Below are 19,479 nucleotides of genomic sequence, written 5' to 3'. Positions count from 1 at the left end.
TATAGATACATATTTCAATCGATCGAAAATAAAATGTACTAAGAGGACTTAATACTTCCAATAATATACTATCTGAAAATTACCTCTCATATCTTGTTTATTTTTTTGTTTAAGTATAAATAATACTATCACCACGTATCAACCGTATAACCCACTGGATATCGATAATGATAATAGTAGATATAGAATAATAGATTATTTGTTTAGTGTTCAGTTCAGTCGATTATTATCCGTCGTTGTTTTTTCGTCTCGTAATCATACAACGTCGATTCATACGTAAAACGTACGCGTATATTTATAACATTGTGTAATGCCGAAAGTACAACAGTTTACGAGTGGCCGAATAAACGAACAGGTTAATAATAAATAAAAAATTGGTTACTTACATATACTTAGTTTACTTTATAAAATGTGTTAATAAAACCATATACACTAAAAGTTTGTTTAAATATATTTTGAATTTATTAAGCATGTCCTTAGGCCCCTTCCTCCTTCAATGTTTAACATCTTGGAAACGGGTTAAGCACATACGAATAAAAGCACAAACGACTGTAAAAATTTGAACTCGAAAGTTCGAGGCGGGGGGCTGGGGACATGCAGCTGTACGCAACAGTCCAGTAAGTGTGAAAGGAGCCTTAGACGATACCGGCCAGTCGGAGTTATATACTAAAATAGTTGTACATATTAACTCCACCGTTGCATCGTTTCGTACCAAAACGAATGACATTACGACAAATGATGATCGTTCAACAATTCTGTTTTGTGGTTTTTGACACGACAGTGGATATTACGCGTGGCATGAAATCAAAACGACCGGACGACGAGTTGCTTTTGGTTCGCAAACTTTTGAACAAAACAACGTTCGACCTGCGGTCACATGTGATGTAAACATGTAACATGTACCATGATTCACTTACAATCTTTTTTAAATCAGGTGTATGAAACCATCCGGTGTCCCGTACGTTCTGCCTTATCAACGTTAGGTTATAAACTATTGATTAAAGTTCACCCAGCAAAATTTTGACGACGCGTGTTTTGTCCTGTTTTTTATCTGTTCGCATAGTCTAACAAATTCCTTTCAACACAACGAGAAAATTATTGAACGCAGTAGTTGTTAATCCGATAAATAAGAAAAAATAAAGTGCGGAAAATCCGAAAGAAAAAAAACTACAGAAACCATTAAGAAAAATTGATTTTCCTGATTCATTATTACAGCAGACTTTTGAAATAACGTGAAACAAAGAGTACGTTTTCCGAGCCATTTTTCCACAATCGTTTTAGATTTTTCAACCAAAAAGGTCAAAATATATAATAGTAAAAATGAAAAGTGTACGGAAGGCAACAAAAACTGTCAAGGTATATATAAACCCTTATATCTTCTTATGCTGGCATTTATTACTCTTGAAGAGTTTTCACTGTCATATATTCGTATATATTTAATAAAATATAATATGATAGTTGCGCAAATATACCGATATTCTGTAACCGTATGCCTCCATGCACATGCCGGGTAAGAAATCATCAGTGGTAAAACTTGTTGGAAAACAAATGGAATCCAAATGGATTGGAAAGAACTAATGGTTTTCTCGTGTCGTCCACGATACCGTTTTCGTACGCAGTCGGTCTAGAACGTGGTAGTATATAGCATGCGATCTCAGTAATAAATCGCGCGTTCGAGAACGATAAATCGATACATCACGGGTCGTTTGACACGCTGTTTACTTGAATGCATGCAGTGCAGACAGGATGATATCATCTCGACGTGCGTTTCGTTGATGAAACGTTATTCGTCTCGGAGTAAAATTTTTCGACTCCGTGCGTATTTTTAATCGACGCCGGTTTCTTAAGAGAAACTTCGCTGAGGACGCGCTTCGGTTACGCCCCTTATGTTAAACACGTCACGGTGCGTTTCGACGTTCCACGCATGTTCGGGTAGTCGAGAAAAAACTAAATATTTTAAAACATAGTAATATGCATCAAAATCACGCGAGTATTTTTTCGGTCAAAACAATCAAATCGGTTAATCACATTGACGCATGTTTCAAAATTAAGGTTTTTCGCGTCAAAATTATTAATTAATGGATAATGCTTATAAATACAATTGTAAGCTTTAAAATAAAATATATATATATAGAGTGACCCAATAGTCAACTGATTTCTTATAATTCCGTATAAACGGTGATATCTTTAACAATACAGAAGTCATAATGTTACAATTTATAATAGGTACTATTGTATTACAGTCGCTTAAATTGAGGTATAATTTTACTTCCTTTAATAATTAAATAGCTGTTTTATTCATTATCGACATAGAATTCAGAATACCAGAATAATAGATTTTTTCGTTTATTTTTTTCATTGAATATTTTCTTGTGTGATGGTTTCTGTATTTTCTCAAATTCTTATTTTTAGGTTCAGCTGCCTTTTCAGAAAGTTTTCCTACGCATTTAATATAATTAAATTTAAATTAATTAATTTTTTCTTTATATCTAACTTATGACTTATTCATTGGTAATAATACATACTGTAAAATATCTGGACCATTTAATATTAGTATTAATATTTTATACACATTACTGGGCATGTAATACTAGGGATAAAGTCTGACATAAAGTTTAGCTGTTTTCAAAATTTAAATGTTTTTTTATTAACTTCATGGAGGCTTGATACAGCACATAATGTATTAGCAAAACCTTGAATTAATCGAATGTAAATTCCTGTAATAATAGCACTAATTTAAGAATTTTAAAAAAATGTATAAGCTGTTATCATCGTTAGTTGTTCTGGCTCCTTAAAGAAAATATAATATAAATACAAATTATACATGAACTATCTATAAGTGACTATCAAATTATTAGCATCGACTAATTAACCTAACTATAAACGAAATTAATCTTTTATATATTTTTCCACTTTTATAATATTTCTTTGTGTTCCAAATATCTAACATTTATCGCAATTTGTAATATTTACCTGCCATGTTTTAACACCTAGTTGATACGCTATATATAATAAACATTCAAAGAGTTTAATATGAACATAAAATATTGAAAAACCAAATTTAAATAATTCACAATTAGCTTTAAAACTGATTATTCCATCGGTTGTTCATTTATTTTGTATTACATTTACATACATAGCACTTCTGACTAAATTATTCGGATAATTAATTGGAAATATAAAAATACTATGCATTTTAGACAATAAATATATTTTTTATAAATTAACAACAATTATATTTATGAACTCATAATAAAATATTATCTTGCCATCGATCTTAGATAATATTAGGTTATGTTCTATTTGTATTTTGGCTGAACTGCTGATAGTATTTGTGGTAGAAATTAATGTTTTCATTTGATTTTCAATATTATCTACTAATGGTCTAGTGTTTTATTCTTTTGATATATTCTATCATAATTGATTTACAAAAATTTGTCGAGGAACATAGAGTGATTTCACTGATAGTGAAGTAGCTGTTAATTTAATTTCTTTACATCTTAATTAGAGTGGAACCATATATGCCAAGGGTATATCTGCATCCTTTTTTCAGTTTGCATTAAAAAAAAAAATGTTTATACAATGAATGATCCCCCTGCTGTCACAACCCCACTTATAAATCATTTCAAAATGATAATATTACGAAATAATTTGAACAGTAAACAATTTAAATATTCGTTAACAGTGTGATTAAGTAAATTTTGCAAAGGTATCTTACGTGTACATTCTGATATAAAATATTTATCAAGGTAACAATTTTGTTTGGTTTGTAAAATACTATTATATGTTGGATGTATTACGTTGTTTTGCTTCCAATCACAATCTAATATATTAGAATTTCCAAGATTGTTTATCAATCAAACAACCAAGTTATCATCAGAATATGGTATTGATTTATAAAGATTTTTAATGTTGTATTTTTGAAGATTAGATTTCAGTTATAGTTGCCTCTTTTAATAGTTCTGTACAATCTCGTTTTCCAGGTTAATATAACTTTGATTGAGCTGCAAAAGTTAATTCAGGTGTGGTTTATCAATATTAGTAACAATGACTTTAACTCTTTTACTCTTTGTTCTATTTTTTAAATTAGAAAATTCTTTGATGGCCCTCTTACGGTTTTTAAGTTTTAGTTAATGAAAACTTCAGGGAATTTAAATTTTGTTTCTAACTATTCTTTATATTTATTCATAAATACGGTTAATGTTCAATTTTTCAACAACCTAACCATTTTTTTATGAGAGAACGTGAAAAATTCAAAATTTATATTTATTATATACAACTTATTTTCAAATTCTAAGAACCAAGTTTTTATATTATTAAGTCCAATAAATAATCTCTAAACCAGATATTTTGAAGTAACAAAGGTCTATAATTTCATAATTTAAAAACTGTTTTAAACGAAAATGTTGTTTTATATACATTCTCTGAAATAATAAATTATATTAGATTTGTAGAATACAGTATAGAAATTAATTTTTTACATAATTAAAGCTACTTTTATCTTTAGGCACACACATTTAAATTAACATTTTTGAACTTGAATGAAATACCTAAAATTTTGACTTTTGATATATCTATCAGATAGAATCAAGGGCGTCCATAGGGGGGCAAGGAAGAGACATGTTCCCCCTGGAAAATTTCAAAAATCTTGGAAAATTGTTTACTATGATCAAAATTTATTTAAATAGAATTTTAAAATTTAATTTAATATATGAAAATCTATAATTTGATTAAGAAAAATGTATTTATTTAGTTTGGAAAATCAGGTTATCTTCTATAAATAACAATATGTTTTTCCATTTCTATTCTATGGATAATTATCAATTCTTAAAATATTGTATGTTTCCAGAAATATGGTATGTATATCAATGTTGCAACTATAAAATAGGAAACCCGTGTGTGGTAATTGTATTGGGCCTCTTTCTAGGATTTATTATTGTTCAATTTAAATATCAATTTTTTAAGTTTTAAAGAACGTTTTACATCAATTAGTGCAGTGGTTTTCAACCAGTGGGTCGCGACTCAATTTTGGGTCGCGTAAACTTTAAGATTGGATCATGTTAAGTTTTCTGTTTAAAATTTAAAAAATTCATATTTATAACATATATATATATATATTATATAATGTATTTCATATGATAATGCATAAAGATGTTTTCGAATAAACCCGAAATCGTACTATTTTATACTATTTTAAATTTGTAGAAGATTAGAATGAATACTTTTTTCCTCAGACACTCATACTTAGTTAGAAAAAATTCTTAAGCCAATACGCAATACATACCACTAATCATTAACTGTCGAGCATATAGTGAGGGAGTGTATACAATTTACCTCAATACGCACCGACCTGAATATGCCATCCAACATAGTAAAAGTACTTAGCGAAGAAAAAACTCTGAAAATTGTCACATTATTAAGTATCATAAATATATTAGTAAATCTTAATTTATATCTAACTTCACCTTTATAATATTTCATGTAATATTGTCAGTCCCGCGGTGGAAGCCATCCGATACAGTCGTGTTTTCGTACGCTTCCATCGTAATTACGTAATTAATTATAATTGCTCTCATACGTCCAGTTATAATGAGTTAAATATAAGTGTACATTTTCGTTTTTCACAATTTACTTTAGCGTAGGTTATGATAAACTTAACATAATTTCTTATTTAAACGGTAAAACTCTGGTTAGAATTTTTCGTTTTATTTTCGAATAAGTCCATCGTATTCACATAGTACTGTGTAATTACGTAACTACGCAATAGCTTATACGAGTTCACCTTACTTGCGACTGCCGCTAGGTGGTCTTGATAAAATAAACACACGTCACCGCCGCCGCTGATAGATAATTATGAGAAATAATAATAATAATAATAATAATTATAATAATTCAAATCAACAAGCCGATATAAATAAATCAACAATGCCAATCGATAATTCAAACGACAATTTTACTGCTGTTGTTAAAAAAATTGAAAGAATTCTGACTTCCTCATCTCAAACTATATCGTCAAGTGATCAGGTCCAAATTAAATCTCAAAAAATTATTAAAAAAAAACCAAACTGTTTAAATCATCAAATCGATTTGAAATTCTAAATCAAGAAGTTGAGCCTGTCCAAAATTTTTCATCATTCCAGCCTTTGGAACAAAATATTGAAAGCTCAGACGAAACCTCCCCTCGCATCTTCGTAAGAGGCGTGGAAAACTACTTAGGCGTATATAAAGCTTTAATTGAACTAATTGGCGTAGATAATTTCTTTTTGTAAATCTTTTACTGACCGTTTAAAAATATAAACATCGAATACCGAATCCTACAGTGCACTTACTCAGTTCCTAAAAGAACAAGAAGCCGAATATCACATATCAATTTAAGCAAGATAGACTAATCTAACCAATCTAACTTGGCACGATGGACTCATATACAAATTGAAAAAAATCCTATATCCTGTTTACTTCTTAATCATTAAATCTTATTTTTCTGACAGATTTTTCAGTACTCGTTTTGGTGGAACTCTTTTCAGTATAGCCAAAATCTCGGCGGGTGTTCCTCGAGGTGGTATTCTTTCTCCTGTATTTTATAACATATACATCTCTGACCAACCCACCTCAACACACTAGTTGCTGACTATGCTGACGATAAGGCTATAAATTTCTATAATAAATCTCTATAAATCATGACGCGGTTATTGCTTCCCACCACCTTCAAAATCACCTCTCTCACTTGGAAGTATAGTACACAAATTGGCGATTAAAAATAAATCAATTAAAATCAGTGCATTGTATATTTACACTTAGACTCAGACCCTGCCCAGCTGTCTCCATCTGTGGTATCCCTATTCCAAACTCACAAACAGTCAAATATCTTGGGCTTACTCTAGATCGCAGATTAACCTCGGCTCAACATATCAAATTGTAATAACCCAAAAATACAAAAAATAAAATAAGTGAAATAAGAAGGTGGAAATGGTGGTATATATGTAAATGGCGGTGAGGTATTAATGTATTAAAGGGTTGTTACCTTCCTCCTTGTTTAAGAGAGGGCTCTCGAGGTTATGAAGGTTCGAGAGCCGATCAGCGCAATTGTACAGTCTGCCAAGCTAAATAAAGCAGTACTTTACCGCAGACCTTCAGATATCGATGCGAGGTTAAAAAAAAAGGACAAATGCAAAATTTAATTGCACTGGAACCGGATACTCTTCAACACTTGTACGAAAAACACAAGTCGAACGGATTAAAATTATAAGTCAAAATAAAGCATATAAGCTCTCTCGTTAGTTTTATGATTGGTACGCATGCACAAACGACCAAAAAACTGAGTTGCTTCGTTGATCTTACGATCGGTGCGCATGCACTGACGACATAAGATCAAGAGCTTTGGGAAGGGTAGTGTGTGTCCCTGTTATACAGGGACACGTGGTGGCATGGATCTTGGGCGGTCCTTTGAATTTAGGGATGTCAATAGTATTTATTGTTCGTCCCGTGTTGTTTGCGCGGGTATCGAAGATACCGTTATTTATTTATTTGAAATGGTTTTAAAAATCACGTACATATAAATAGTATACATAATAAAATATTTGTGCCGTCTTTTACAATCGAATGATGCTCATCATTACAAAATTAAAACGACTAAATCTAAACTCCCGATTACGCCTACTCAAAACATTTACTGACAATAAGAAATATACTTCTATTAACACAAAGCTGCTCATATATAAATCGTTAATCAAACCAATCTGGACTTATGGTATTCAGTTATGGGGCAATGCAAAAAAATCCAACTTAAATAAAATTCAAGCCTCTCAAAATATAGCTCTCAGAAAACTTTTAAATGTCCCCCCCCCCTTACGTCTCAAACCACACTATCCATACCGACTTAAAAATCAAATTAGTGTACGAAGAAGCTATAGCCCACTATCAACGCTTCCACAAACGACTTGCCTCCAACAGCAACTCGTTAATACGGAACCTCGCAGTCCCTTCTATTCCTAGTAATCCACCCAGACGTCTAAAAAGGAAATGGTGTCGTGACCTATTTTTTCAATCTCCTCCCATCAGAAATCCGTAAACAGAGCACATGCACTACAGTATTGTTTAATATAAAAAAAAAAAAAAAAGTCAAATTACGAGTGTCATTACTGGATGACTTCTCACATCAAGTCTAGCCTGTTTTAAATTAACTATAATTATAATTCGAAACGATTAAGAATTAAAATTAATTTATATGTTTACTTTAGTCACATAAACCTATTGTACCCCAAAAATACAGATTGCTTGTTTCAAATAAAGGGAAAAAAATATGAAATATTGTAATTTTAAATCTAACGCCTACCACATCAAATATTTAACATCTAATAGCTAATAATATTTGCTGTTGAAGCGTCAATTTTCAAATAAAAGAAAAAAAAGAATGAAAAATCCAATTAAGTGATAGTCCAACTTAATTTATAAAACTTATTTAAATTTCATATATCTATAAACTGCATTGTGTTAATTGAGCTGAGGTGGAGGTATTTTGTGTGAAAATAGTCCACGACAAATATTACACTCATTTCTTTTAGGTGTCAAATCATATACATTTTTCGGTATCATTACATACATTTTTTTTTGTTTCATTACTTATATTAAAAATTAAATATTTCCTAAATACCTAAAAAATATAAATTTTGATTTATTCAGTCATAAAAACATTTCTAAAATGGCGTACATCAAACAATTGTAACTTTTTTTATTTGATTTTCACGGCTAACGAAATTTACATGGGTCCCGAAAAATGTTTGATAAGAAAAGTGGGTCGCAGGTCGATAAAGGTTGAAGATTACTGAGTTAATGTATGATATATGTATATATATGAAACTAAATATCTATAACCAGTGGTGTATTGGAAGGTGTACGGGGGTATACGGTATATACCCAATACGCTATTTTTATCCATGGCCTATAGCTTATGAGAAATTGATGATACGTGGGTATACAGCCGTATCTAGCGTATAGCTTATAATTTGGCACATATAAATAGTAAAACTTTTGGTTATATTTATGAGATGATTTGGTATTGGATATATTATTATTTTTCTATTTTTTTTTTTTTTTTATGAAAAATTCAAATTTGTTTTCATTTAACAAGTTTTCATTAGAAAAGTGGGATCTCAAAGACTATGTGAATTCGTGAATGATAAATCATAGATCAGCAGAAGACAATATAAGTAAATTATGTCACCCAGATGTAGATCCGAATAGTGAAAACAAAACAAGTATTTGAAGAATATTGACGTAAAAAAAAGTAACCATGATCTATTTTTTTTTTTTTTTGATGCGCCAAACATTAATTTTGGACCACTGTGCGGCGACAGGATACTCACGTTTACCGTTTATTAGAGTAAAATAACAATAGCAGCAGCAGAAGTCGATCATTTTTCTGAGTAGGCCGACCGCAAAAATAATTTTTGGTATTTCAGAAAATATACCGCCGTAGCGCAGTACTCCCCGTGAACGATTGACCGAATCAGTCGGTTGGCAATGAACATGATGTGATATTAACCGTTCGCGTTAATGCACAAATTAAATATTTATCTTTCATTTCCCTTAATTATATGGCGTATGATTTTTCGTTGATTCTGCGATACCACATTTCTGCTGTTATCTGGTCAGCCTGTTGGAATAGAAACAATTAGAAAGAATCTCTCAGTAGGTGCCTAATAATATATTAATAAAAATGCGGCTAACTATTTGGCCTTAAAACATTCTTCCACATCCATCATCCAGTACAACCAAGATTGTGTGATGGCCATCATCTACTGTACCTGCCCATATTTACAAACTAAATCTTAATGATTTATTATTCTTTGTATGCTCTATAATAAGGAGAACATGGTCTGTGACTTGTTTCATATTCTCTTTGATTGTATGTATATCCGGTAAACGTAGTATTTAACCATCTCAACTCTATAAATATTCCTATTGATCATACTGCCAATATAAATTCTATCTTTAATCCTATTATAATTCTTATTATAACAACCTTTGTCCTCGAAGCTGATTTCCATACACATAACTTTATAAATATCTAATTCGTTAGAATTTTTAGTAATAGCATTTTTTTTTTTCGTTTTGTATTTGTCATGCTAATAATATAAGCATTACTGAAAGTTCTGGTAAAGAAATAGTATTATTTTAGTACTCTGGTCACTATTTTTGTATATCGGTTACTCGTTAAGTTACGATGGCCAACAAATAACAATGATTTTTTACCACGAATGACCACAAACAAAAAAACGGCTGCTGAGCACCATTCTCTAGCACCTCAGTGACTGATATGGATTTCATTTACTCCATAGGTACGTATCCGGAGGTGCCGTGTTATTTTCCAAATGGGAAGACTGGGAGTTCTTCGACGGATCGTATTTCTGCTTCATATCACTGAGCACCATCGGGTTCGGTGACTTCGTACCCGGCGGCAACATGACCGATCCGGGTGGCACCGGGTCCAGTTCCATAAAAAGCGTTGAGCTCGGTTTCATACTGTGCTCCATGTACCTGATGCTTGGCATGGCCCTGATTGCCATGTGTTTCAATCTGATGCAGCAAGACGTGGTGATGAAGATCAGGACTTGCACGGATATACTGAGAAGAATCACTAGGTGTAAAAACTAATCGATTGTATGTATAAATAATAATATTATGTACGTATTTTTCTCTTTTTTCTTTTTTCCCTTTACATAACTATCACCACGCAATTATTCCCGAGCTTTGACCGTCCATTCAAACGTCTCGAAATTCGAACAACGGGTGCTATTTAAAGTCGACTAACACTGGAGAGCTGAGCTTCGAAACGATTGTTTATTATGCTAAAATAATGTTCGTGTGAATTTTTTTTTACGAACAAAAAAAGCGGAAATATAACGGTTTCTCGAGCGGGGCACCGGTATAAGTCCACTTATCCAAAAACGTTATTCCTTTTTTTGCATATGCTAACCGTCCTAGATCGAATACCAATACTTTACAAACGAATACGTAATTATGGTTTTTTGGTGTATTGATTTCCAAATAATTGAACAAATAATACTAATATGGTAATGTTGAGAGAATATTCTCTCACTTTCTGATGATGAGACTTGATGAAACTCTTCACAGTTGAGCTGACCACGTACTCGCAGTGAATCCCATACAAAACCAATAAAGTCGGAATGAATTACACGGAATAGTCTTGGTTCGAGTTGTCAGTATATCATGTTACCGCAATAGCCGCTGTTACACGTGATCGGTTAATTAATATCAATCCCGTTCATATTTGTTGAGATTTCCAATTTTATATAATTGTGCATTTTCCACAATTTTCAATCGTTAAAACTCGAAAGATAGAACATCTCTAGAATTTTCAAATAAAAAGCAAAGCCGAATATTACGCTGAATATTTACTTATGTTCAGTATTAAGAATATTCTTGATTTATATATTATGTAATAGGTCGTTTTTATTATCAACATTTGACGATCATTTGACGATATACTAACTGGGGTTATTTTCAATGTTATTGACGGCATACGAATAAAAATAAAAATTGTTTAATCTATTATATATATTAATGAAATATCAATATACTTCTTAATGTGAATAATACTTATAGCCTTGCACTGCGTTTGCTTAAATAGTTGTGCTTTGTTGTTGTTTTCGTTTTTAAGAGTGGGGTACCGAGCACAGGGGTCGGGTTTACTAGACTTTTCAATGTGCGGCTAATTATGGTCACAACTGAATTTGACATGTGCTAGCCATAGTCATTATAAGATTTTGTGATAATTGCCGTGTGTTTGATTGTAGGTTAGGTTTTTTAAATATCACGGTACCGACCGTATTATGTATGTAGATATATATGCATATGTACATAACGATGTAGACGAGCTTTTCTTCGATATATAATGCGTGGTGCGATAGAAACTCGCCTTGATATGTGTGTACGAAAAACAATATTAATGTATTCAATTATAATTACATAGGGATTCCGGATCGTTTTTGTCACATATTCTCATTCGCGAATTTATTGTTGTTTTCTCCTCCCGAACGATGATGTCGGTTTGATTGTGTTATTGTAATAAATATTTTATTGAAATTGCATGTGTGTCGATCAGTTTCCGACGTGAAATGTAATAAATAATAAAATATTATATTAAACTTAACGACGAAAAAAAAATTAAAAAAAAAAAACACCAGTAATAATGTATGTGTACAACTAATCGCGGTATTCAATAGAAATATACGATCGAACGAAATTTCCATTGTAAATACTATTGTATTATTGAAAATTATATTATGATTATTATTATTTATTTATTTATTTTTTTTTTGTTACTTTGACATAATAATACTTTATACGAGCAATAATAATAACCCGTAAAACTGATTTCTGAGTTTTTTTTTTTTACTAGTTTTTGAAGAACCTGTACAAGAAACGAATCTCCGTAATCCACTACTTTTGTTACGCGTAACGTTTTTAAACGTATTTATTTCAGCTTGTACGTTTTTATATTATACAATATATTTCTTAGATAACGGTTGCCATAAAAACGAAATACACTGGACCAAATATTAATACCTCGCGCGTAACAATATAACATAATATTAAAGTGAAATAACATTTTATACGCGACCCGTTCAATTTTTATTATCATAAGAATATTCACCGATTCCGTAAAATATCCTTGTCGCCGCAGCTGCTGACCGTATAAGGTGCAGAGCGTTTTCCCGTCCAGTAAGAATAAATATATTATTGAAACACGATCGTGTAACGGTTCGATCGCGGATATTATTGTGTCCGGTTCACGTGACCAGAACGGGTCCCGCAGGTTGTGGATAGCGGTATTTAAACAATCCATTAGCGGCGAGGGAGAGAGGCGAAATAATACGTCTCCCCGGACAGCGGGCTTGCGTTAAAATATTTCACGAAACTTCCATCAATGTGTATAGTTAAATGTAAAATGATGACTGTGCTCAGGGCTGCCGGGACCTTCCGGCAATCAGCATTTGCTCCGAATCCTATAGTGGGTCTGGTAGCTTCGAGGTCTCGGTCTTGGGTATGCGTCTCCGTTATCTGAGTCCCGGGCGATCTCATGTGAGTCTCGGATTGTCACCCTATCTCGTGGCCGAATACGGTTAATGCCCGAGTGGTGATGGTGGTGGATCCAGTCCCGAACCAACACGGTAGGCGATGGGGTATGTCCATCGAGGCATGTCGCACCGACCACGCTTAATAACATGGACGGTACGTCAGGTGGTCCAGGTCATTCCGCGTGCTGACCTTCCGCGCCAAAGTCAACTGAGGTCGGATTCGACGAAGCTTTACGGTTAGGTTAGTGGGCAGTCCGAAATCAGTCTCGCATTCGAGGTATACGCAGGCTCGTCCAAACCGCTTGTTGCTAGACTAAAGACGGAATGCGCGTATCCTTCGGAGGTTGTTGGCCTTTTTGGACGTGATTGACTGCAGCGATTATCGTGTGTCGTTCATACGGGTCAATTATATTAACTAATTAGAGTTATTGTTTCTGATTTTGTCGAAAAACCATTACACAGCAATATAGTCAACATTTTCGATGATAATTTAAAACATAAAGTTTTACATTTTCGTCACAAAATATCACAGGACCCCGGAGGAAATCGTAAAATTAATTACGACATGTCGGTCGATTTAATGAACTGACCGAAAAATTTCTAAAAACCCTTTAACTTGTGACATTTGAATACTACTTTTCGATTTTTCCAGTTTCCTCTTTTAGTTTTACATATGCAAACTTGCATAATTTTAAGCACTTTACATCACTCGATCACACGTTAATTTTCAATCAATAATGTTTTTGAATTGTCCATCATAAAATTATTGTTCTTGGCGAAATAATTTAAACAATACCACTCGTTAGTATCGAAATCAACAAAGTACGGTGTGATGAAGTGTGTGCAATATTTGCATGGTTAACATTTTGCCACGTAAATATAGTACTTCGATTGTGATGTAAGTCACTTGGTAATTTACGTATGAGGTTTTTACGCAAGACACGATGCACAACTGGCGATTGGAATTTCTAATATGAAAATACGACATCAACCAGCGTGTAAACTATTAAGGATTACACATCGTTTACAGTGCGGATTAAAATTTTTAAAACTAAAATATAATTAAATAGTTTATGGATATAAATAAATAAACGAGTAGCCTGGAACATATATACTCTTATGTGTATTTTACGACTGGTTTCGAATTAAAATCATATCATCGAGTATATACAAAGTTAATACTATATTTTGTTAAATACTATTTTATATTATTTGAGTATATACTTATTGATGAGTGTTAACAATTCACTAATTATCGTTTTATTTTATTACTTTTAAAATCAATCTCATGGAATAACAAACGCCAATAGTTATATAGTTGAATTTCACTGCCACACAAGTGTCGATTCGAGTCACCTCGTATTACCACGGGCAAAAAAAAAAATAAGAATTCGTAACTATAAAGTTCAAATCGCTGTGCACAACGTGTTTTACCAAACTGTTCGAACTTTTTTGTTCCCCCCTTCCCACCCCGGAACACTTAATTCATATAGTAATCATTTACAGTACCGACCGCGAAATCCGCGGCACTTCCTTCGTTGTACACCTCAACGCCACTGCTAACTGCAATTCAAAATCATTAGTGCCGCGGGTACTTATTCGTATTATACGCGTGCGAACCACACCGCGGTCACCTATTGCACGAATCGTAATTAGTAAAAATGAACAAACAAAAATGAAAGCAAACGACAGGAACGGGGTGTTTTATTTTTATTTTTTAAATTTTTTTTTTTCCTCATTCAGCGTTTAACACGTACTTTTGGTCGTTTTAACGCGTGACTGACTGCACGATGAAACGTAGACCATTATATTCCGATAAACAACGCGCGACAGCGGACGACGCTTTTCGCCTCGCCGCCGCCGATTGACGATGTCATATCCAACTGCTCGGGTAGTTGTTCGAAAATGGAAACGTGCAACGTGATAAACGTTCGGCGTAATCGTAATGTCATAACTTTCGGACCGAGATCTATAGCCCCGTCGTCACAATCTTCTGGATCCAATACACTGGCAGGCGAATGCCGACGTCGTGTGCTCCAAAACGTTTTCAAATTCTGATAACGTAAATGTGACCTGGATAAACGATAGAGGAAGACGAAGGCATATTAAACCCATGTAATGTGATGTCATATTTCCATCGTCTTTGCACAGACGTCAGAACTGACATTGTTCGAGCTGGTTGTCCAAATATAATATTGTCGACCTTATCTGCGGTTTTCCCCGCGATAACCGCGACCGACAGCGAGCCCCGACGTCGTCACCGTCTATGTTCTTTTTACGGACCCCCGGCAGTCGTCGTCGTATGTTCGCCTCCGACGCCGGCACATCGCCGATCAATCGTGACGTGCGTGCTGTTTTATTTTGTTTCGTTCACGCTGCTGCGCCTTTGTTGATTCACGCCGTTTTTCTACCTTCCACGTGATTTTGCGGTGTCGTTGTGCGCTTTGTCTTGTGCGTTTCGTACTCTGGCCGCCGTACATTTTTGCGGAGTTTTAATATCACCATCGTGTGTTGTACCGCCGGGCGTGTTTTGCACCGTCGTCACTGCGTCGCCGTTCGTACGATATATCGTTGTTCGTGGAGTGCCTGCCCGCTCTCGGCAGCAGGAAGCTGGCTGCACTGTCGTCGATGTGATTGAGTACCCTACCGTCGTTGGCTGTATTACATTTTATATCCATGCATTTATGTTTATATTATTATCATGTTTTCTGTATTATAATTATTATTATTACTATTATTATTCCGAGCGCCCGATCTTATATCCAATGCATTGAAGTGTAATAAGTTATTATACAATTACAATACTATATACACTATATACTACTATATACTATATACAATACTTTAGATTAATAACAAACCTTGTTATAATCATTTATTAGATTTTAAGTGTGAGGGTAACCAGTCAAATGTTCTACCCGATCGAACAGACATCGTATATTTTATTCTTTACCGGTATTCCTTTTTATGAAAACCGTGTGGATTTATAACATCAAACTCTAATGCATGTGATATTATGCGGTGTTATTGTTGAATATCGGTAGAAACGTATAAGTCGGCCGCCATTTCGAGTTTGAACAGAAAAATTCAATTTTCTACACAACAATCACTGATCACTGAGAATGTGTTGAAATATGTTACGAAAGTTCAATGCTCCACCATTGTGTTTAATCAGGATCCATGCGTTATACGAAGAATTAATGCGCAGTTTTCCCAAAACGTCGGTGACAGTAAGAGCAATATCTCGAAGAAGCGCCTAACGTTTTAAACGAGTGTTCGACGTGCTCACGTCAGAGGTGTGTTTACGCAGGGTAAGTTGACTTTGGACAACTTTTCATTTGACCGGGTACGTTTTCTATTTTTATTTCACGTATTTACTTGTAGAGTATATATATTGAAATACATTATATAGTGTCATCAGATAATAGGCAATTGGTCATTGGCCGTTGGTGATATGTATTTATGATGAAAATCATATAAAAATGTGTTGTAGATAGGCAATGCAATAGTTCTTTTAACAGAACGTTCACATCGAAATATTACGCCAAACATCCCGTCAGTAAATCTCACAGGTTAACGGGTATCACTGGTAAGTGTGCCATCAGGCTCCTACATAAAGGCGGTTGGCCTCAAATGGTAAAGCGTATGCCCATACAATTACCCAGAGATATTAAAATATTTATATTTATGTATGTGCGGGTGACCAATAATAATAATAATGAAAATACAATTAATGAATGGCTGGTTTTGGGCCAACAACACTTTAATAATAATAAAGAAAATTATTAAACAGAATAGAAAAACTGGGCGCCCTCGTCTATCATAAATACACAAGTGCAAATTAATAAAATAATACAAAATAAAGGAAAATAGAACAAATATATACGTATGTAGTAATCCATTCACATAAAAGTTGATAAAAAGGTAAACATCACCAACTACAGGAGAGCCAACCGCACAGCATGGACCAGCGGCACACAATTTCGGTCACACTGGGACCGACCACAAAACACGCACGACGGCGAGGGACCGACCAACAGCAAACACGCACGACGGCGAAGGGCCGACCAGCGGCAAACATGCACGACGGCGAAAGGGCCGACCAGCAGCAAACACGCACGACGGCGACGGACCGACAGGCGGCAACGCACACACGACGGTGTAAAAATAACATACCGCACAACACGCACACACGACGCAAAGCGACATACAGATATTATCGTCCACAGCGGACACTTACGTGTCGGCGAAAAACTCGGTCACGCAACGATACGTATCGTGTGAGAGTACAAGTACGACAAAAAACGCGACAGGCCCGGTACGGCTCGATGGTCGAAATTGCGATAACGCAGGGCAGAGCGGGGAAGGTGATACAAACAATAGAATGTTCTAGAAGAACAAAAATAGTTTGTTATCTTGTGAACAGTAAGCTTACCAGATCTTATGTGATATGAATATATACGAGGTACGTTTAACAAAACAAGCCGGATCATAGTAATTGTAATACTACTACAGTAACTAGTTACTGTACGTTTATTTTTAAAAAAATTGCATATTGTTCCATGTTCCTGTGTGCAACGCAATGTCATTTTTATCCGTGCGGTGCATCCTAGATGAACGCGATTTTGCGAGCGGGCGGGCGACGTGATATTCGACGCGCGCGAGCGAGTGTCCTGGTTGCGGGAGGACGATTTGTAGACGTAAATATTTTTCAATTATTTTCAAGTTGATGATCTAAGTTGATGGTTGTTTGTTGTGAATGTAGTACATTCTTAAAAATGGATCCAAATAATGCAATACTTCATAAAAATACCCTACTTTAGTACTATGCTATGAAGAAACAAAAAATATCAAATAAAAAAAATTGAAAAAGAAAAATTACAAACCCAATTTATTTAGGTGAGTTTTAATATTGACTTCTATTTTTGTTCTACTTTTGAATAAATGGTTTTAAATAAATGTTCAATTTTATAAATTAAAATACACTAACAACTGAACTGAAGTATTCGAAAATAGTACTAGTCGCCTGCGGCAGAAACAAAAATATTTGTTTCGACGCGAGCGATAATATTGTAATCACCCGCTCGCAAAATCGCGTTTACCTAGGACGCACCATTAGGCCACGTACCGAGGGTCTCCGAACCAGTGTTGGGACTTATCTAGATAATTGCCTATATTCTTGAAAGATTAGAGTTATTTTTATTCTTGTACGGAGACGAATCCAACAAATCAGAGATCATAAAATCAGTCCAGCCGTTCTTGAATTATAAATTCTGTAACTAACCCGACTTTCTTTTATATATATATATAGATTTTGTATTTATAATCATAATTCGTGTATTATTAATAAATAATAATTTCTTGGTATGACATTTTGTTTGTATTTTCATGTCGGAAAAATATTTTTGGTGTTTTTAAACTTAATTTCTTATTTTTACACGGAAGTTCCAAATATAGTAGGTATTTGATTTTAGTAAACACATGTAACTCATACGCTGAATAGTTAATACCTCACTCTTGGAACCTGTAAAGTCGTAACTACTTATATAATAATGAAAATCATTAAATTAAGATTATATGGAAAACAATATTGTTAACTTAAAATAATTTTTTATGTATTCTGTATTCATCCTGACACGTACAGAGCAATTTTCATTTTTTTTTTTTTGGTGTAACATTTTAGTGATTAACTATCATTAAATACTATACATTGTATATAAATAGTGCTTAATGGTACACTACATTACTACAATAAATATTAAACACCTAGGTACCTATTGATAATAATGATTATAATTGAGTCTTCATAGATATTATTTGAATATGAAATATTGAACAAAAAATAAAAATGTTTGAAAATATCTTTTTTTTATCTAGATAAAAATGAAATTATCTTTTATCTTTATCAAGATATTTTTACTTTTTTATCTATTATCTTTATTTAGATGGATTTGGACATATTATCTTTCATCTTTATCTATATAAATTTTGCATTATCTATTCCCAACATTGCCCCGAACTAATGGGGCTCTCGACCGATAGATACTCCGAAAAATATAATTTACAATTATATTTTAATTATATTTTTAGGTAGGTTCAATAATATAATTTCAAAAGGTTTGAAACAATTTGGAAATCCCTTAATTTATCCCTGATATTTTTTTATCCCTGATAGGTTATGCGAAATAACAATCGCTCTGGCGAAACGGGAACAATTTTAGGCGGCACCGACAAGTGCGAACAAAACACAATCATTTTGAAATTAAAAATGGAGAGGGAATCAACGATACGGATTGCAACTATTGTTGTACTGTATCTGCTGCGTTCGTGCAATATATTCATATCGGTGAGTAGCTGTTGACACGTTATTGTGGAGTAA

At 33.6% G+C, this 19,479-nt stretch overlaps 1 protein-coding gene across 1 annotated transcript in view; it reads left to right on the top strand.

Annotated features, from left to right (window-relative positions):
• LOC112681819 (TWiK family of potassium channels protein 7) overlaps nucleotides 1-10,689 on the top strand; it is a 112,777-nt gene extending 102,088 nt beyond the window's left edge. Inside the window, exon 4 of the mRNA XM_025552134.1 lies at nucleotides 10,338-10,689. Coding sequence (XP_025407919.1) covers nucleotides 10,338-10,653 — 316 coding nt within the window. The 3' untranslated portion in view covers nucleotides 10,654-10,689. The remainder of the gene's footprint in view (nucleotides 1-10,337) is intronic.
• Nucleotides 10,690-19,479: the final 8,790 nt, after the last annotated feature.

Source organism: Sipha flava, unplaced genomic scaffold, assembly GCF_003268045.1.
Source record: "Sipha flava isolate LNK unplaced genomic scaffold, YSA_version1 197_pilon_pilon, whole genome shotgun sequence".
In the NCBI taxonomy this organism is placed as follows: Eukaryota; Metazoa; Arthropoda; class Insecta; order Hemiptera; family Aphididae; genus Sipha; species Sipha flava.
This window is presented reverse-complemented; position numbering and strand designations above follow the sequence as displayed.